The sequence below is a fragment of the Anoplopoma fimbria genome, chromosome 4, assembly GCF_027596085.1.
Source record: "Anoplopoma fimbria isolate UVic2021 breed Golden Eagle Sablefish chromosome 4, Afim_UVic_2022, whole genome shotgun sequence".
In the NCBI taxonomy this organism is placed as follows: Eukaryota; Metazoa; Chordata; class Actinopteri; order Perciformes; family Anoplopomatidae; genus Anoplopoma; species Anoplopoma fimbria.
Genome location: NC_072452.1, coordinates 27,065,174 through 27,086,950, shown reverse-complemented (window position 1 = coordinate 27,086,950; position 21,777 = coordinate 27,065,174). Strand labels below are relative to the sequence as shown.

Below are 21,777 nucleotides of genomic sequence, written 5' to 3'. Positions count from 1 at the left end.
AGAAAGCAATTATACAGGGCAGACGTGGCTGTGAGTGGGGGGGGGACATGTGGAGCACTGAAATGATAAAAAAATAAAATGTACTGAATAAATCAGAGGAGGTTTTTAAAGCTGCGTCTTTAGACCACTAGAGGGCTGAAAAACTACCAAACAAAGATATGAAACGTGTTCACACATAAATACCATCAGAACCATGGAGGCATCACAGACAGATTATAAGAAGTGGACGTAGTAACTGTGACGTAGGTTCATCTTTTTGGTCGTCACCATCTTGTTTTCTTGCCGTTGCTATCTGGGTTTTTTGGTCACGATGACGTGTTCAGGTTTTATCATCCAATTAAATAAATGGTCTGTGGGAGAACACGCTGCAGAGCCTCGGTGCCTTGCTCACCAGCAGGTCAGTGCTTCGTGTGATTCCTGATGGATTCAGTGGCTGCAGCCGGCGTTCCATCTCCTCCAGCCACAAAACTCTCAGCAGCCAAACCTGTAGTTTCTTCCTCTTTTGTGTTCCGGTCTCGGGCTGAGAGGAAGGTGTTGACAGGCTCAGCTCTGGGCTCTAATCCCTGATAGCGGTTTGTTTTGGTGGAGAGTTTGTCTCCGTCTTTCTGCCGGCTCATGTTAGCTGTGTACATCATTTGTTAGCAGCTGACTTAAATTCTATCTCTCCGTCCCAGGTGGCTTTGATCCGCTCCTCTCCCTCATCTTCCCTCCTCTCTTATTTATAATTCCTCTCTTCTTCTTCTTCTTCTTCTTCTCCAGCTCGTGTTGGAAGTTGCCAAACTCCTGTCCTGCACGGCGTTAAGAAGAGAAGAGAAGGTGACAGGCAGCCGGGCATGAAGAGAGGGAATCAAAGCCAGACCCCCCCCCACGCCAGAACTCTCTGTGCACAGATTCACACGTTCACTTTTTGAGCCGAGGAGGATCAGCTTCAGCTGCAGAACAAGAAGCCAGGAGGTCAAAGGTCACAGGGACACGTCAGACAACACAGAGTACGGAAAACGGGATGCTTGACGTTGTGTTTTAATGTGTAGTTTATATGTGATATGGATGTGTACTTTAAGGCTTAGGGACGTAGTCATGGTGACGTCACCCAGTGGTTTGTGGAAAGATGTTTTGAAGCCGCGAGTGTGAAGATTTCGCAGTCGCCATCTTGTTTTTTTGCAACCAGTGAACAGGAAGTGACCATATATGGAGTGAGGAGGAGTGACGTAGAGACGCCGTATACGTCTCTGGTGTGGACCTGTCAATCAGTGTGTAGCCCCGCCCTAAAGCATCCCCTGCTTTATGGTCTGTTTGACTCTAAATGGAGCATCATTTACTAAATGAACATCATGCTGTATTGAAGAAGACTTGAAACTAGAGATTGAGACCATAAACTCATGTTTACAATGTTTACTGAGGGAATAAATCAAGAGAGAAGTAGAGTCATTTTCTCATAGACTTCTATACAACCAGAGGAGTCGCCCCCTGGTGGACAGCAGAGAGAATGCAGCTTTAACACAGGAAGCTTTGGATTCACTCGATAGAACCGGAGGTACCTGAACCATGTTGGACTCTCTTTGTGTTTGTGTTCCTTAAAAAGATGTGGAGGTGTCCAAGGGGACGTCTTCCAAATGACCAACAGCTCAAATATCACATTTTTGTTCGAGTTTAATCAGATTAACGATTGGTGGATTATTTAAATGTATAAGATAAATTTATAAAAAAGTACTCCACTGATTAATCATTGAATGACGCAACAGAACTATTGTAATTCTATGCATTCCTCTTCTTTGTTAATACCTGGTGTCTACATTACCTCGATCAAATTAAATGAAAATAAAGAAAAATGGTGAACTATGAGTGCTCTTAGAAAGAGTAAGAGGGTAAGAAAGAATGGTGGGAAAAGGGGAGGAATAAAATACATGAAAGAAAAAAACAGAGGAAGGAAAACATGTTTTAGATAAATCTGACAGATAACCTATAAGTTTCTGTTGATTTTCAATCTTTTTATTCTTTAAAAACACATCAATATAAGTTAAAAAACTCTGTTTAGAGAAGAAGAATTAAAAATATCTGAGAAGTTTGAGACTGAAACTGTCCTCCTGTTTATCCTTAAGAACGTCTCAGTGTCTCCTGGATAAACAGCATTAAGTTAATTATGTGGACAGTAAATATGAAGAAGAGAGAAACAGATTAAGACGTCCGACTCCGCCCCCTGTCTGCCTCCCGACCAATCACAGTGTACAGATAGTTCTTCTGACCATTGGTTGATGTTTACGGTATTTATGAGTATCAGCTGCACGATCTGATGCTCAAAGTGTTCTTCAGTATCAAAGTCTTCCAGTGATTTTTGTCTGCATGTTTATTTGATTATTTAATTCAACATTCTAGTAATGGTGCCAGGTCTTTAAAATGTAAACAAATAAAGGCTAAAAAAAACTTTAAAATAATAATAACACTAAGAACTTTTACATTTGGCAGCTTGCTGACTCTTCATCACTTCTTCTTCTTCATATATATCTTCTATATACATCTGAGTTTACTGAGTGTAGGTGTTAAAAAGCAGAACTCAGACAACCATCTGCTGTTAAAAACTGGATTTAAATGAAGGAATCAACGTGGGTTGTAAGTCATCGTGGCTATAACTTCTACTGGGTGACAATAATAATAATAACAATTATTATATTTGTGTAGCGCTTTTCAAGACAGGAGCATAAAGGCTGTCCATAGATTGCATTTAAAAAACAAAGAAAAGAACAAACACAAATAAAAAAGCAAACGACATTCAATATTAAAGTCAGTAACGTGATGAAAACAGGGACTATTTCTTTGGTGGAAAAAGGAAGATATGGACTTAAAATATCAGCTTTCTGAATTGTTAGATACCACAAAACAAAGATGACAAAATACACATTTTATAGTTTTATTAATAACTTGGATGAACTTAGAATTTAAGCCAAACTAGCTTGATGTCATCAGAACAGATCACAGATATAAATGTGTCTGAAACATCTCAGCTCATCTTTAATTTTCTAAGGGAAATATCAACGGGTTATCATGTGACGTAGCGCTGAGCGACCAATGAGCAGGTCGGCCTGGTTTAGCCAATCAGAGCACAGTAGGGCGGGACTTAGCGCAAAGTGAAGGTGACACTGGTGACCGAATGATATAAACAGAGATGAGCTCATGTTATCAGTTAGTTTATTAAACTTAAGTTTGTTCTTCTGTTAGTGGAAATAAACCGTCCAGTCCATTAAACAAACACAGGACTTTCACCCAGCAGACCGCTGTTGTCCCAAAATCAATGATGACATATTTTACTGTAGTTTTGTTACATGGATTTCTGACTTAACTAACACCAGATTCATAACAAATTAAGCAATTTTACATAACAAACATATTTATTCAAACCCAACCTTTATTTTGAAAGGACACTTTACGTGAAACAAGCAGAAACTGTTGAATCAGCATGATTTGCTAATTTGCTAATAATTTGCTAATAATATATATATATACTATATGATGTCACCATAAATGAGGAGCTTTCTCGGTCATGTTTTGACATTTTCTATTTCATTTTATTTTTATCAGTCACAGTAAATGCTGTGCTTTTATTTTGAAACTATCAAAAGTTTTATTGACTTTTAAGATAAAGTGTAGGTCATTTTAGTCATAGTTGTTATTATTGAATTATAATTGTATTATTGTTGACTTATTCTGTATTTTATAAAAAAATAATTTGCCCTCTTGTCTGTTAATTACACATATGTATTGAATTATGATGTGACGTTTACTTGTATTGACACCAGGAAGAGTATCTGCTCCCTTTATGGCGACTTATGAGGATCCAAATAAAAGAATCAGCTGCAGCCATCTTGGTTGTTTTTTAATAAAAGCCTCTACAGCCTTCGTCTCAAACAGGAAACGTTATAGATAAGCGGTTGTGATTGGTCGGACACGTCTGTTGTAAAAGAATAAAACATGAGCTCACAGGTCTGTATGAAGTGAAGTAACATTTAAATGAAGTCTGGTCTCTGAACCGAACTGATGGTGACAGAAAACAAACTGAGAGACTCATCAATATTCCCCCAACAACAGCTAATCAATGAAGTAAATGCCAAAATGATCAATAGTCATATTATCCAAACCTTGAGCTAATCAGAGACCCATTATTGAACAACACGGTAATCAATAGTTTCTCCATGAGCTCTGATGAAGAGGACCCGAAACACTGAAACACTCTCACACACAGTCCAGTGTCTAATGCAGTATGTCAGAAATACCAGGATGTTCTACTACACTCTGCAGCCAGCATGCCTCTCTGACCCACAATCCTTTGCACAGCAGATATATGAGCAAGCGGGTCAAAGGTCAAGAGGCCATGTTGTGATGAAGTAGTGTTTCCCAGTTGAATGTATACTGAGTGTAACAGTGTGTATTTTATAAGAGCAGCTGCAGTACTTCATGTACTAACGCACTGAGGGAGTATTTATAACTGTTGATATGTCCACAGTCGGGAGGTCAGAGGTCACTCCGCCTTTTAAAAACCACTCAACTCTAAACAACAAAGCACTTCAAACTTCTGAATCCTTTTTCTGGAAACAAGTTCGTCCTTGAATCAGAGACTGAAGCAGCTCGTCAGCATCCAATCAACATGCTTGACATTAAGAGAGGAGTAGTGTGAAGGGAATGTAGCGGAAACTTTTTTCTTTTTAAAGGTTAAATTCCACATTTTATTGGTGTTACATGCATCTAAACACTGACTGCTGTTAAATATCTCGTCTGTTTGACGGGATGGGAAAGCATGTTTTCTTTAATAATCCCCAGAACTACACCGTTTATAAAAACGGCATTATCATCGTTGTTTATTTTTCCAACGGTCCTTGAACACATCACGTGTTATGACTGTTTTCGTCAGAAATAGTAACCATTCTACATGTCTCATTTTAAATAAACAGTCATGTGACAACAAATCTGTGAAACTTTGACTGAACTTCAGGCTGAACAGCAGAGGAGAGGCTGTAAAAATGTGGATAGTTTAATATATATATAACACGTAAAGCTTCCTCTTTTTCCAACGTTGGTAACACTTGGAAAAATGTAAGATGTATAAATGATGTTGTTTTCCAATTTTTGTAGAATACGTTTTTAAAGAAATTCAACTTTTTTTTATAATTTATGACATTAACTTTTATTCTGTGACACTGAGGCAAAATTCCCTTTTATGCAAAACCTCACTGATATCTGAGTGTGAAATAAAACTTTTAGGAGTTCAGTCAGTCAGAAGATGTTAAAAAAGAGGAATTATTGTCCTTCCTCAGTGACTGAGAGATTAAATAATGTTTTCAGGTTTGCTAGGTGAAGTATATTAACGGTGATTCATGGACCTTCTATTAGTCTAAAGTCATGTGTCCACATCAAGACATGATTAAAGTTAGTCACAGTGTTTTAAAGTCGTGTATAAGACATGTTTTTCATTGGTTTATGGCTTTTAAAAACCTCATTTGAAGGAGAGAAGAAGCTGTTGAGAGCTTAATGGGCTTTATCCGTCCGCTCAGTAAAAGAGCGTCCTTGTAACGCCGTCACATGTCGGCTATATGTGCTTTTAGATGTAAGACTCCACGGCTTAAAGAGAAGAAGACGCTGCAATTAGACAGAAACCCGACATGAAAAGGAGGCATGAAAGCTTAATTCATCAGAACTGGATTTCCTTCAGCCGCTGCACATTCAGCCTGTCAACCTGCCGTCAGGAGGCCTGAGCTCTGATTGGACGGCTCTTTCTTTTAAACACCGGGAGCCTGTGATTATTCACTATCATTTAGAGGAAAAGACAAAAGCCTCCCGGCAGTTTTATTTCAAGACTGAGACAAGGTAAATTGTAGTTCAGAGCTCCACTGGGAAAAAAAGAAAAAACCTCTCGGTGGATTTGAAGAGTTTTGACAGGACTTAGGAAAAGACAAAGACGGAGGAAAGTGGGAGAAGTCTTTAAATACCGACGGAGAGTTTCCAGTGCAGAGGACTCTTCTGATGGACAGAGAGTCCGCCTCCACGACTGAGCGGCTTCCTGTTGACAACGGAGACTGAATATACAAGTGGACCAAGTCACCCTGATGAAACCTATCTTTTTCTTGGGCTGTGACCATCTTGGTGTCAGCAGTCACCATCTTGGTTTTTTCCCGTCTCCTTTTGGTGTTTGGCAGTAGCCATCTTGTTTTTTATCTTGTTTTTTATCCATTGCCATCTTGGTTGTGGTGTGTCGCCATCTTGGTTTTCTGGCCGTTGCCATCTTTGTTTTTGGTCGTCACCATGTTGGTTATTGTCAGTAGCCATCTTGGTTCTTGGCCATCGCCATCTTGGTTTTTGTGCGTCGCCATTTTGCTTTTTGTCGCACCGCCATCTTGGTTTTTATCCATCGCCATCTTGGTTGTTGTTTGTCACCATCTTGGTTTTTACACTTCACCATTGACTTCACTGTGCAGAACCTGATGTTGCCTCCTGGTTGACACACAGGATCAATTACAATAGTTATCATCACGACTGATCTTTCAGTGGTCAATACAGGGCGTCATGGCGACCAGGTGAGCTCCCCCAGACGCTTCACTAGTGAGCAGAACGCTGCAGAGACACCAGACAGACTGTGTGTGTGTGTGTGTGTGTGTGTGTGTGTGTGTGTGTGTGTGTGCGTGCTTGGGACTCTAATTGGCAGAACCTGCTGTCAATCACGCAGAAGGAAGGTTGGTCACACCTGACTTCACCGGTTTGATTGACAGACCCAGGGGACCAATCGCAGCGGCAGCCTCGCTTCAGAACCACCTGGAGGAACGACGGGTCGGTTCCAGGTGAAGCTGAGCTCCTCAAACATCCTCCGTCCTTCCTGTCTGCACACGGACGAGTGGAGGAGCAGACTGACGGATGACGGGTGGTGTCTGCTGGACGGAGAGACCTTCTTTAAAAGGCTCTTAAAGTAATGCAGCTGTAATAGCTTCAGTGTGTGTGTGTGTGTGTGTGTGTGTGTGTGTGTGTGTGTGTGTGTGTGTGTGTGTGTGTGTGTGTGTGTGTGTGTGTGTGGGGGGGGGTTAAGGAGGCCTTTAAAAGCACAAGAAGAATGATGCATTCACTCTGAATAAGACAATTTTATTGATCAACTTTTTATTGGAGACATTGTGGTATAAATAAATAAAAACATAGAATAATCAGACAGACTGATAGATAGATAGATAGATAGATAGATAGATAGATAGATAGATAGATAGATAGATAGATAGATAGATAGATAGATAGATAGATAGATAGATAGATAGATAGATAGATAGATAGATAGATAGATAGATAGATAGATAGATAGATAGATAGATGGAGATGGATAGGAGATGGAGATGATAGAGATGGATGGATAGAAAAAAATGTAATCATAGTTAAAAGATGCAGCAAATGGACGATGGATTGATTAAACTATCAGACGTTGATATTTCAATCATCAATATATACAATAGATTCAATAGTGTGACTCAAATATAAAGCAAAACAAACAATAAAGTAAATAGATGACAGAAAGATAGATGGATCAGTCAAAGATCAGCCAATATGTCATGAGTCAGCAGGCTGATAGATCATCTGATCAATAGATCAATAAATCCATCAGTCGAGCTTCTGGATAATAGATTCATCAGACGAAAAACAATTGTCAACAAATATTTAAATAAGGGGGAACAGGAAGTGATTAAATGCTGAGTCATGACTTTTAGGACTTTTATATCTTTTCCTATATATTCATATAAAAAGGACAATGAGACCATAAACTGTGAACATCAGGTGAACCTCTGCGGTGACTCGGATGACGACAGTCTGAATGTGTGTGTGTGTGTGTGTGTGTGTGTGTGTGTGTGTGTGTGTGTGTGTGTGTGTGTGTGTGTGTGTGTGTGTGTGTGTTTTGTTAAATTTTCCCTTGTTAATCCAATTTCCATTTTCCTGTCGCTAATCTGCTTTACAGAAGAAAACAAGACTGTTCCTCCCACTCAGGCCTGCAGCTCCACAGTGTGTGTGTGTGTGTGTGTGTGTGTGTGTGTGTGTGTGTGTGTGTGTGTGTGTGTGTGTGTGTGTGTGTGTGTGTGTGTGTGTGTGTGTAGTTCATATAAAGCAGGACTTGTTTCACCACATGAGGTCATTTTATAAACAGATTATTAATGACACCAGTGCTGCTGTTTTATCTTCCACCTCTTCCTGTTGTGATCAATCTGTTGGTGAAACTCGTCAACATCTACATCATCTATCCATCTCATTGATTATCTCTTCTATTGATTATCTGTCTTCTGACCAATTGCGTCCAATCACTGTCCTTTCAACATTTATTGACTCCATCATTTCTTTCAACGTCTTCAACAACAAAAAGCTAACTTTACTATCGAAAGTCACATTATAAGCGAGTCACAGTGTTCACAGTTGCATTACATTGAATAGAGTAACATTCTGAGTTAGCTAACGTAGCAAAAGGCTAACTAACTAGCTATTTAATATGTAGCTAATGCTACATCAAGAGGGATCAGCTTAAAACCAAGAAATGATTCAACATTTTTGCACTTCCTGTTACGAGATAGATGTGTGACATAACAAAGCTAAAGAGATTTTAGCGTTTAGTTCTCTGCGTTTATGTCAGTAAACAGCCCTCTGGTGAATTTAGAAGCTTTTACGTGTCTTTCAAATGTATCTAAATGTTATTTTAAATATATTAAGTCTTCTGTCCATCTTTTCTATTTTCATGCCCAGTTTCTCTGAAATAAATGGCGTACATGATAAATTCAGCTGTGTTATGAAATAAGTATTACAGAGGAGGGAACAGAAAATAAATATGTTCCAGAGAGTGATGAAGCAGCAGCAGTTGATTAAAAATGAATGGCCAACAATAGTCAGTAATAAACTAGAAATTGCTCATCATTAAAGAAACAGCAATTTTTTTTTTATTATTTACTATGGAGGCGTGCAGTCGACCGTCTTCAGACTCACCGAGACGTCTCCACCTTCTGACAGATTAATTAATATGCATTAATGCACCTGGGGAACGCTCGCCGGTTAATTTTGGCGAGGAGTAATTGGAAGCGGCGATAGCGTTTGGTGGCAGCGGATCCATTAAACACATTTCTACAGGTAGCTCGTATGAATTATAGACAAACATCCCAACGCTGCTTCATCTGAGGACTGTGTTCTGTCTGTGACAGAGGCAGGAGGTCAAAGGTCGTTCAAGGCTCATTGAAACGGAGACAACAGCAAGTAGATCCTAATGATGATGTTATTGATACTCAAAACATGACTTGTATAGTTGTATCGACACTTTATTGATCCACTATGGAGTGGCAGGATTTAATACGTTATTGATTATGATCTTTGAAAACAAGGAAATACTTCTAAACACAGTGTTGTGATATCTTTAACATCCCTTGATGAGGGGTCATTGTCCTCTACTAAGTCCCGAACAAGCGTCAACCTCCGTTTTTTTAAAGTGAAGTCAGAGCTTCCTGTGTTAAAGCTGCATTCTCTCTCCTGTCCACCAGGGGGCGACTCCTCTGGTTGTATAGAAGTCTATGAGAAAATGACTCTACTTCTCTCTTGATTTATTCCCTCAGTAAACATTGTAAACATGAGTTTATGGTCTCAATCTCTAGTTTCAAGTCTTCTTCAATACAGCATGATGTTCATTTAGTAAATGATGCTCCATTTAGAGTCAAACAGACCATAAAGCAGGGGATGCTTTAGGGCGGGGCTACACACTGATTGACAGGTCCACACCAGAGATGTATACGGCGTCTCTACGTCACTCCTCCTCAGTCCATATATGGTCACTTCCTGTTCACTGGTTGCATAAAAACAACATGGCTAAAACGCCGAACTCAAGGCTTCAAAACGTCCACGAACCAATGAGAGACGTCATGATGACTACGTTCACATCTTAAATACAGTCTGTGGATGGAATACACTTTTAAACTGAAGGAATTAAATCATTTTACTGAGTTTGCACATTAGTCATTTGAGGAAATAATATTTAATCTCATGGGGAAATTACCGCTGCCCACAGATTAACATTTCTATAAAAGGGGGTTACATCGCTGTTGGTTTATTTATCACACTTTAAACACTCAGATTTGCATTATGTGATTTTTAAGCTGCAACATCTGGAGTGTCAGTGGTCATTTCATCCAAATAAGCTCCAATCTGCTGCTCATTTCTGTGTTTAATGCGTTTAAATGGACATTATGATGTCGGTTTTACTGTTAGGAAGCTCAGTAATGAAAGCAGATTTCACAGATTAAAACAAAATTAGGAGTTAAAGTGGAGTTTTATGGAGTAGATGAGAGAAAGGGGAGCAAAACAAAGAGTGGATGATTTGTCATTCCTGTCACGGTTGTTTCCCTTCAGCTGAACTCCTCTCTTCTATGAAGTGTAGATTAAGTGACTGACAGCTTTCTGTTGACATGCTGACTGAGAGAGAAATCAACTGGGATTCATCATTTTCAGCTCGTTGGGAGTTTATTTTGTGAAACATTCTCGGAAGAAAGAAATAAAAACATCAAAATAGATTGTTCATATTATCATAATGTCAAAATATGAATAAAAACACAGGAGACTGTAAAATGGATAAACTCGGTTTGTTTCAAAGGAGTCACCAGGGAAATAATCACTGTCAAATCTGATAAAACAGATTTTTATAAACACATACATAATTATTTCAGACAGTGTTTGTGTGACTGTAATTACTGTTTTCTATTTTTGTTCTGCATCCCGACGGGTTTGTGTGGTTTCACTGGTTTCTGTTTTATGTTTCTCTTCTTTCTTCTTCTTCCATCAGTTGGTGGAAATTAATGATTCAGCCAACGCTGCTGTTGTCCCTCCCAAATCAAATCAAATTTAAATGACATGAAAACAAGTTAAAACGCCACCAAGCAGGACTATTAACAGTTTGAAACATTTAAAGATGTGCTCTTTGATTTTCAGGAGACCAAACAACACAAATAAAGAAAGAAAACACTCAGACTAAAAGATCCTCCTTCGTCAGAAAAAAAATGTTTCCTTTAACAAATTTTTTTTGAAACCCCAAAATATACGTAATGTAATGTAATTTGTAGAATTAAAGCCATTGACTTGTGGAGAAGTATCTGCTTAATGAACTAAATAAGAACCTGCTAGTCTCAATGTCTAAAGAGCTGACGTGATGTTAGCTTCCTGATGTCTGGACTGTAAAACCTTGTGTCATAGAATTTAATATATGTGTTTTAGTTGTTGTTAACCTTAACTCCTGCGACAAAACTACTTGGTTAGATTTAGGAAAAGAAAGTGTTTTGGGTTAAAATAAGAAGTTAAGCTAAATGCAGAAGTTACGTTACAAATAACTTGATGTTCTTTTTGTTCACGTTGGATAAAAACACGGTTTTCTTGGTAAAGTCTGGTGTTTTTAACTCAATCGTCCTCCTCCACCTCCTTCATACACAAACTTTTCCGATACCTGTCCCGGCTCCCAGTTACCTGGATTACATACGTATTGATTATGTGGGTTATATATCAATCATAGTGCATTACTCTTCATGGGTTCAGCTAGTGAGAACTCATAACAGCCTGAAACACACTTTCCATCTGATGCTGCAGGCTAACGGTACGTTATTATTAACGTTAGGAATTTTAGCATAAAGTTGAATCCTGCTCTATTTCTACACATTGCTTACATAAATATAAGTCATCACAATGAGAGAGGGAGAGAGAGAGAGAGAGAGACAATGAGAGAGAGAGAGAGAGAGAGAGAGAGACAATGAGAGAGAGAGAGAGACATGGGGGTGGGGGTGGTAATGCTGATGCCAGCAGGTTTAAATGATTATCCAGCTGTCTGGTTGTGATGGTGTGTGTGGAGGCCTGACAGCAGCCAGCGGCTCCACTCATTAATACCAAGCAGAAACCCAGAGTGTGTGTGTGTGTGTGTGTGTGTGTGTGTGTGTGTGTGTGTGTGTGTGTGTGTGTGTGTGTGTGTGTGTGTGTGTGTGTGTGTGTGTGACTGTACTGCTCTCAGGTAAATCCTGACATGCCCTTTACCACCTGACTGCAGGCAGAGCAGCAAACGCACAACTTTTGTCATATTTCAATATTTCAGCACATTTTTCTTTTATTTTTTAAATTCTTTTTAGAGAGCCGTTGAAAAGCAGAGAAGGTTTTACATAATATACTGCAAGCATTTACAAACCATAATCCTTAGAATGATCTTATTCTAGATGAAAGATGCTCTCTTTAATTAATGTTGAGTCATTTTTAGATCAGTTTAGGGGTTAATAATGGAAACGGAGAACATATTCATTTTGCCTTAGTTTTTCAAACCACCTTAAAGCAGCAATACCATGGATTTTAACAAATGGAAGCTTTCATGAAGTCTTTAATTTGATTAAATGCATCAATCCACAATAACTCAGAGAGAAGCACGTGTGAATGAAATGTGTTTTTAATTTATTCACTGTATCTATATTAATCGATCAGTATGTCTGTAAGCTCACATGTTTCACTACAAGAAGATAACTCTACCTCGCTGTGGTACAAGGGTACTAATATTGTTCTAGTGACCATATATGGAGTGAGGAGGAGTGACGTAGAGACGGCGTATACGTCTCTGGTGTGGACCTGTCAATCAGTGTGTAGCCCCGCCCTAAAGCATCCCCTGCTTTATGGTCTGTTTGACTCTAAATGGAGCATCATTTACTAAATGAACATCATGCTGTATTGAAGAAGACTTGAAACTAGAGATTGAGACCATAAACTCATGTTTACAATGTTTACTGAGGGAATAAATCAAGAGAGAAGTAGAGTCATTTTCTCATAGACTTCTATACAACCAGAGGAGTCGCCCCCTGGTGGACAGCATAGAGAATGCAGCTTTAACAGGCAGAACCGGCCTTTTTCTGGTATGCTTTTAATGTGAAACATACACAGGAAGTGTTGCGTTACATCGATAACAGCTCAATATTGATAGAAAAAATGAAAAGTAGAAAAATATTTATTAAATGGAAATAACTTTACTTATTTTACTTCCATCTGTTTTAAATTCTATTCATATTTTACCTTTATGTCACTTATTACTTTATACTGTGTGTATTGTACTTAATACACACATTTATACACATAAATACTGTAAGTGTTTCCCACATTATTATTATTAAAGTCATGCTTTAAGAACCACATTTAAATATATAAGTGAATAAAATGTGAGCGATGTGGTGAAATGGGAATTCCATTAAGCTGTAGAAAATGTTCTTTTCCCTACAGTCAGTTCATCAGTTTAATTACTTTCACTAAGAATTCATCAAGAAATTTGACTTGGTTTTAATTAAGTTTTTTTACCTTCTAAGCGTTCCCCCTTTTCTAATCTTCTCTTAAATCTAAAATGTATTATATGGTTTCTGTGTCCAGAGGAGATGTGGAGCTTTGTGCTGTTTGCTGGTGAACAGCTGATCCTCCGACTATAAAGGTCTCCGTAACCTTTCTAACACAATTTCACAAAAGACTGCTCTGTTTGTTCTGCTAGCAGAAATAAAGCTAATTACAAAAAGCCGCCCAAACGTCTTGACCTTTCCCTCTGGGTAATTACAGCTTCTCATTTCTTTTATTTCTCTCTGTTCTTCTCTGTCTCTCCAGTGTGTTTGTCTTCACCCTCCTCCTCCTCCTCCATCAGCCGGACAGTCAAATAAAAAAAGAAAGGCAGAGATCAAAAGTTTAATTTCAGCCTCGTCTGAATGCAAACACATCCAGTCCTTAGTGAAGCTTTACTTTATGAAGGTCACTGTTTGATTATGAGAAGTTAAACTGGCCCCAGTGAGCCTGTTCTATACAGTAGTTCTGAGTTTAGCCTGCAGTAAAACAGCAGCTAAAATATAAAACGCATTGTTCAAAATACCAGCAAGTCAAAGCTTCCTGTGTTAAAGCTGCATTCTCTCTCCTGTCCACCAGGGGGCGACTCCTCTGGTTGTATAGAAGTCTATGAGAAAATGACTCTACTTCTCTCTTGATTTATTCCCTCAGTAAACATTGTAAACATGAGTTTATGGTCTCAATCTCTAGTTTCAAGTCTTCTTCAATACAGCATGATGTTCATTTAGTAAATGATGCTCCATTTAGAGTCAAACAGACCATAAAGCAGGGGATGCTTTAGGGCGGGGCTACACACTGATTGACAGGTCCACACCAGAGACGTATACGGTGTCTCTACGTCACTCCTCCTCACTCCATATATGGTCACTTCCTGTTCACTGGTTGCAAAAAACAAGATGGTGACGGCGAAATCCCCGAACTTAAGGCCTCAAAACGTCTACAAACCAGTGAGTGACATCACGATGACTACGTCCACTTTTTATCTGATTTCAACGTGATGTGTGAGTTAATATAAGATACAGCGTTCTTTACTGTAACATCCATTAAAGAAAAAACGCTGCTGTCTGTAATAACTCTAAAATAGCAGAAATCTACTTCCTCATTCCGTCCCATCTGAATATCAACCGGTTCCTAAAACCTAAAACATTAAAAACACGTCTTTAATCTGCGGGTTCAAACACAAACCACTGACTTCCTGCTGCTGGTTTTCAGGATCGTTCCAGTTTCTTCTTCTACAGAAAAGTTCACCATCAGAAGTTTCCCTCCACATGTCACCAAATCAAAGCGCTCTGCTTCGGTGTGCCTTTAATTACTTTCCTGTACTTTTACTGTACGTCCCTGTGGGCGCGTGTTGTTTCACCACTGATTAATATTTCTGTTCTTTTATCAGCAGTTTAAAGTTTTAACTCACGCTTTGTTGTGCTGTTAGTTTAAATCAAAGCCTGTTTGTTTGTTGTGAAGAAATGGAAACCAAAAGCAGACCCGAGAGGGTTCACTAGATCTTTACTGGATCAACAGACTGGAGAAGAATCTTCGGTTTAACTGGGATATTATGGAGGGAAACCAGACTGCTGCTGGTACTGGGCTGATTGGGAAACAAGGAGCAGCTGGTGGACAGGTGATTGGATCAGGAGCACGTTGGGAAAACTCTACAGTAAAAGGACAAATTCATTTAGAATTTTATTTTTCACACATGATCGTACCAAGTACATGTGCAGGTAAATATTTAAACTGAAACACAAGCTCCCTGAGGCTGTGGACATTATACAAACCTTACATCTGCTCCAAGCAAAACACCAACTGTCCTTTTTCCTGCAGTAAATACGTAAACTCAACACAAGCAGGATGTTCTGCAGCTGCCAAGGTTAACGGAACCTCCTGTAACGGAACCTCCTGTAACGGAACCTCCTGTCGCTGTAGAAGACAAGCTGCAGCGTTTGTTCTCAAGCTGCTAACATGAACATACAGAATATAACACATGTACAGAATAAAGACGCTGATGGACTACGTCAGTGTGAATGTTGGTTCCTACGGTCCACAGAGTTCTCCACTGGTTCTGTATGGGTGGTGGTGTGCTGGACATCAGCTCTGGACAGAATGAAGCAGCTAATCCTCCGGTGAACCAGAGGAACCTGGTGCAGAGCTGAGTACCACACGGCCCTTTATGTTTTCTTCTTATCCCCTCTCTATCACTCTCTCTGTATTCCTTTCCTTCTCTGCTTTCCTTTCCTTGTTTCCTATTGCCTTTGCTTTTGTTGTCATCCTTTCTTTTTCCTTCTCTAGTTTTACCTTTTGTCCTTATCGCCTCTCTCTGTATTCCTATCCTCTCCTTCTTTGTCTCCTCTTTTCTTTCCTCTTTTCTTTTACTCCCCCTTCTCTCGTCTCCTTTCTGTTTCTTCCTTCCTTTTCTCCTCTCCCTCCTTTCATTTAAAGTTTAATCTTTATCTCATCCTTTCTTCGTCATATTCACTTACTCCTTCTCTGTTTTGTTTCCTTTTTTGTCTCCTATCCTCTCCAATCTTTTCTCTCCTTGTTAGAGTGTCCTGTTGTCTACTTGTTCCCTTTCCTCCTCCACCGCCTCCTGTCCTTATCTCCTTTCCTTTTCTCTAATCTCTCTTTCAGGCGTTTTAATTCATTTTCATCTCCTCTCCTTGTCCATTTTTCTCCTTTCATCCTCTCGTCTCCTCCATATTTCTTGCTTCCTTGTTTCCTTCCCTCCTCTATTTCCTCTCCCCATGTTTTCAGCAGGATTTTGTTTGTGTGTGTGTGTGTGTGTGTGTGTGTGTGTGTGTGTGTGTGTGTGTGTGTGTGTGTGTGTGTGTGTGTGTGTTTAACAGCAGTTAGTTGTTCTATTATTATCATCACTTCAGCGTGTAGGCGTCCATTAGATAAACTCATATGCAACAATATGCAGATTCCTCCATTTGCACGGATCATAAACTCCTGCAGGCCTCCTGCTTCATCTTCATCTTCATCTTCATCTTCATCGTCACCATCACCATCATCTCCTTCAGCAGCTGCTGATGGCGGCAGGCGGCGAGCTCCAACATCACAGGAAGTCAATTTGTGTCCCGAATCACTGGAAGGCGACGCTTTCATTAGTTTTCACCCGCGGTGCGAGAGTCAGTGAAGGCATCATGTGAGCGACAGGAAGGAGCGTGATGTCATCAACACGCAGCACGCCGTCACCACGGTGATAAACTTAACGTTTGGAATGGAAAAGCATATTTTTTTTAAAGAACCGCTAAAACTAAACCGTTCATCTCAACCAGAAGCCGTGAAGACGGAGAGGAGAGTCAGATATTCATCACATCATGTGTGACTGACGGTTCCAACAGAAGAAAGCAGCCAGAATGAAGCTTCAAATTGAGATATTTGATTAAAACATTTTATTCTACATGTCTCATTTTAAATCACATCATAAATAAACTGTTTGCTTTAACCAGATTCTGTAAAAAACATTAAATTCTGAGCTCATCAGTGAAACTATGAAGACATGATTGATTCATCTGAGACCAACAGTCATGTGACAACAAATCTGTGAAACTAAGAGTGAACTTGAGGATGAACACAGAGTAGAGAGGAGAGGAGAGGAGGAGAGAGAGAGAGGAGGAGAGGAGGAGAGAGGAGAGGAAGTAAAGGTTGTAAACATATAAATAGTTTAATATTTAAAGCAGGTGGAGCCTCAGTTTTTTGTTCCAACATGTGGACACTTGAGAACATGTTGGATATATAGATTTCATTGTCTTCCAAATTTTGTTAAATAAATGATTTAAAGAAATGCATCTTGTGTTTTTTTTAATGATTTATGTCATTGTAACTGTGTTATTAAGCACTAAAGACATGTTTGGTTCTCTCTACTTCTAGTCATGATTGTCCTGTTTCCATACAGGAGCAGGACTTTTATTTTGAAGTGAAAAACAAGAACAAAGAAAAAAAAGTGACGGGAGCAAAATAACGCTGATTAAGGAGCTTTTATTTTGTTTTCTTAATTGAAGTCAAACATTATTTCTGTGAAACTAATTTTCAGAACGAAGCTGGAACATGTTTGATAAAAGAAAAAAGAAACAGACTTTCAAAATTAAATGAAATAAATACATTAAAGCAAAGAGAAGCTACCTGTTTGTGTTGAAAAAGGTTAAAGAAAATCAAAAGAGGATTTAAAGCAGACAGAAAGAGAAAAGAGTGGGATAAAAGAAAAAACAAGAGCTAAAGACTCTTTATAGAATCACATGTTTGTTGTTAAAGCATATTCTGCATTTATGACTAAATGTTCCAGAATAAAACAAAGAACAATGTTCCCCTGATTCTGTTTTCTAATAAACGCTTTTGTACTAAGCTTGTTTTCAGTAAACACTTGTGATTTACTCGACCACAGGCTGCTGTTGGATCCTCAGCGATGGTTGGATGAGAGTTGGAGGAACGTAGGTTTCTAAGTGGCTTCCTGTTCTCCGCTGTGGGAGAACGACAGCGCCGCTAATTAATGCAGCCGTCAACACCAGTTTGAATCTGAGAGAAAAACATGCAGTCTGGTCATGGGGAAAATGTTTTCCTCAAATTAGTACTTCATAATTAGTGTCCTCACATTACAAATCATCACACTTGTAATTACTAATGCTGATTATAAGATTCCAACATAAAAGAAAGAGTTATGTTTTATATGAGAGGTTTTCATCCCTCGTGATACAGTTTATTGTGTTTTACCAGATTCTGTCTTTATAGTGTTTTGGATTCAAAATGTACATTGTTGTATTATTATATTAATGCTCTGAATCTCATTTATTGCACCTTTAAAGGGACTCAGGTGCAAAATGAACTCCTCACTTGCATTTTCTGGTCACATTTTCTACTCTATAATGTACTGTAACATGCAGTTTACTGATTTTAAAAAAGTCCTTTTTAAAAATGTAAAAAAAAAAAAGAAATAAAATAGAAACTATGAGCCTCAAATATGACAGTACAATTGTTAAAATGCATTGCTGCATTTGCAATTACTACTAATTGAAAAAGACTCGTTACAGGTGTAAAAGGTAAAGAAATACAAATGAGATCTGATCATAGAACTTCCTCAGTTGATTACTGACATCAAGACAATCATTTTTTGTTTTATTTTAAGTTTTCTGAAATGTTATCTTTAAATATGCAAATAAAAAAAATATTCATACATTTCAAGAACAGAAACCTGACCATTACATAAAGCCAAGTTTAAGTGTAAAAGGTTTGTACAGAAGGACTTTTGGGTATCTCTTTTTATAACTACAGAAAATACTGTCAACAGACAAAAAACATCCATGTTTTCAGTAGTAAATGTTGTATAAATCAGGCTATGAATGATATCTGAACAAACCCCTCTGTAGAAACCTTCAGAATATAGAGAGGAATGAAGCTGTAAAGTTTGGTGTATGTAAGAGCTACTGAAGTGGAGATTTATGGATCAGAGTCTGAGAAAAAACTCATTTAGAGAAAACGTCCTTTAAAGAAATGTTTAGTTAAATTACATACATGTTGAAGACTCTACAGGTGAATAGGGTAAAAAAATAACTAATAGATATCAACATGAAACTTCACCAGTTGATTACTGACATTAAGATGATTATTTTTTGTATTACAAGTTTTCGGAAATGTTATGTTTAAATATTCAAATGAGGTGTTATGTAATGGTAACTTTTGGTGAATTTAGGAGAAATCTACAAACAGATAAAGTAGTAAAATAAATGTTTTCTTTCCTCTAGTTTGAAAGAAGATTTGTTTTCTCTCTTCTTCATGCATCCTCTTCTTGTTTCCATCCCCTTATACATCTGTAGATATCTTTCCTCCCACTCTGTCTTCGTTGTTCCAGACTTTGACAGAAACGTCGTAGACTTGATTATGTGAATCCAAACCAAACATCACTCACACACTTCAGAGTTTTATGAGCAGCATCATCATTCTCTGCCAGTGATTTCCCCTCCAGCAGCAGCAGCATCATCTGTTGAGCCCGTGGTGGTCCTCAGACCTCCCTCCTCCATCCCACCCACCACCATCACCCCCCCACAAGTCTTCATCGATTCCTCCTCTCTGAACAGTTCCCTCCTTGTACCAGGAGGTCTGGCGGCTGACAGCTGAGTCCGTCCGTCCGTCCTCGTGGCCCGCGGCGTTCGTCTGCAGACAAAGACTTCTCCTCAAAGCAGACGGCAGATGTCCGGCTGTCTTTCATCAGACGGCCGGCAGCTCTCACTGATTGGATGAAAACAGACGTATAGAGAGAAGAAGAGGAGCAGCTCTACTCCGGGTTCAAGTGGCCGTTTGCACAATGTGGGCTTTTATAGATGAGAGTGTTTTAGCAGCAGACAGGAGCAGCGTTTCTGGAGGAATAAAAGGCCATCAGGGACCTTGAGACAGAAAAGAACCGCCGGCCAACTCCTGTTTAGCAGCAAAATATATTCAGATTAATAAATTGAGAAACTGCTTCTTTTTACTACGAAATAAAAAAAAAGCTGATGATGTTTCCCTGAATTAAAAGTTCCTGAGACTCCTGTTCTCCTAGTAAACCAACATAATAAAAACTGACATATTCCTCATTCATGTGTAACATAAATAACCATTCAGTCCGATTATATCATATTTTAGTTTTTGTACTAATTTATAATACCTTTACTGTGTGATTACTTGTTTATTACACTTCTTTAGATCTTGTTTTGTTCGTTCACTCTGCTGCTGTAGGTTTCCCCGCTGTGCGACTAATAAAGGATCATTTATCTTATTTTATCGAACATGAGAACATGATCTATGTCCTAAAAGAAATTATTTAAATGACCTTAAATGATCTGTAAACCGTAGAATGTCCCTTTAACATGAGACTGGATGCAGACAGAGGCAGGACGCTCTGATAAAAACACGTGTCGGTTCAGAGAAACACACTCAGCGTCTTCGGATTAAAGCGAAGTGATCGCAGACCCGCCGAGGTTATCTGAACCTTTATTACTTTTCCCCGTGTGAGTTTCCTGTCGGAGCTGGTTAGCTTCCAGTCCCACCTACATGGTCGCTGGAGGACTCTGAATAATTCATGCTCATCTGTGTTATTTATGTATCTGCTTATTCACGGAGGCTCAGATCTGTATGTGCTGCTAGAACGAAGGCGTCCGGTCCAGCAGAAGCTTTTATTTATTTATTTCAGTTTTTTATTGAACCAGTGTCATGAAATTGGATTTTGTTCCGAGTCGTCATCCCCACAAAGGGAGCGTGACGGACTCAGACAGAGGAGGACTTGTTCAGTCTTTGTCTTCCTCTCTGACTGAATGTCTCTCTCACTCCGTCACTTCACCCCGACAAACACAGAAGAAGAGTCTTTAAAAGCCTCAGAGCCTCGGGGCTTCCCTCAGCCACCATCACTAATCTCATTTACTGCCTCGTCCTCTCGACAGGCCGGCACAAACAGACGGGAGAGAGTCATCTGGAAAAAAAGATGATGGAGTGGAGGAGTCACGGAAAAAGAGCCGGGTAGAGTCTGGAGATAAGAGCTGATGTAGTGATCTGAGAGCGTTAACGTGACAGAAAACACACCAGTACCACCGCTGACATCCAGCTTAACACCTTTAATCCCTCACAAACAAACTGCTGCTCAACCACAACGCTTTCTGGTTTTAGATGTGATATGTGGAAAAACCAATGTGTCCTAATGTGAGAAATCTGTTTTCAGTAACGCTCAGAGTGAATATCTAAACTTTATCACGTCATTTTTTAGAAAGAAGTATGTGTTCCAAGACACACTGACCTTTTTCTCTGGATCATCCACAGATTTAACACTTGTCATTTGTCCTTCTAGTCTTGACTGTTCTGTTTCTATAGAGGAGCAGGACTTTTATATTACAGTGAAAACAAAACCAAAGAGAGAAAAATGTGACAGGAGCAAAAAAACGCCACCAAACTGCTTCAGGGTTCAGAGGGTTAAATTAATTTGTCAGACTAAACTAGCAGAGGCCTCCTGCTAAAATCCTCTCATGTGGATAGCATAGAGTGGTCGTAGTCATGGTGACGTCATCCATTGGTTTGTGGAATGATGTTTTGAAGCCGCCGCCATCTTTGTGTTTGTGGTGGTAAGAGGAAGGTTAAGACTTTCTGTTCTATTGAAAATGTAGAACACAGTATAAAGAACCAACAAAGTGCAAAAACAGGCATAAACATATACTCTATATACGAAGAGGACCTCACCCACTGGTGTGTGGACGTTTTGAAGCCTCGAGTTTGGCTATTTCGCCATCGCCATCTTGTTTTTTTGCAACCAGTGAACAGGAAGTGACCATATATGGAGTGAGGAGGAGGACGACGTAGAGAGACGCGTATACGTCTCTGGTGTGGACCTGTCAATCAGTGTGTAGCCCCGCCCTAAAGCATCCCCTGCTTTATGGTCTGTTTGACTCTAAATGG

General features: G+C 39.2%; 1 protein-coding gene across 1 annotated transcript in view; it reads right to left on the bottom strand.

The window, feature by feature from the left end:
- Positions 1–657: 657 nt before the first annotated feature.
- Positions 658–21,777, bottom strand: part of LOC129089790 (golgin subfamily A member 4-like) — a 65,946-nt gene continuing 44,826 nt past the window's right edge. The window contains exon 5 of the mRNA XM_054597154.1: positions 658–788. Within this exon, the coding sequence (XP_054453129.1) occupies positions 658–788 (131 nt within the window). The remainder of the gene's footprint in view (positions 789–21,777) is intronic.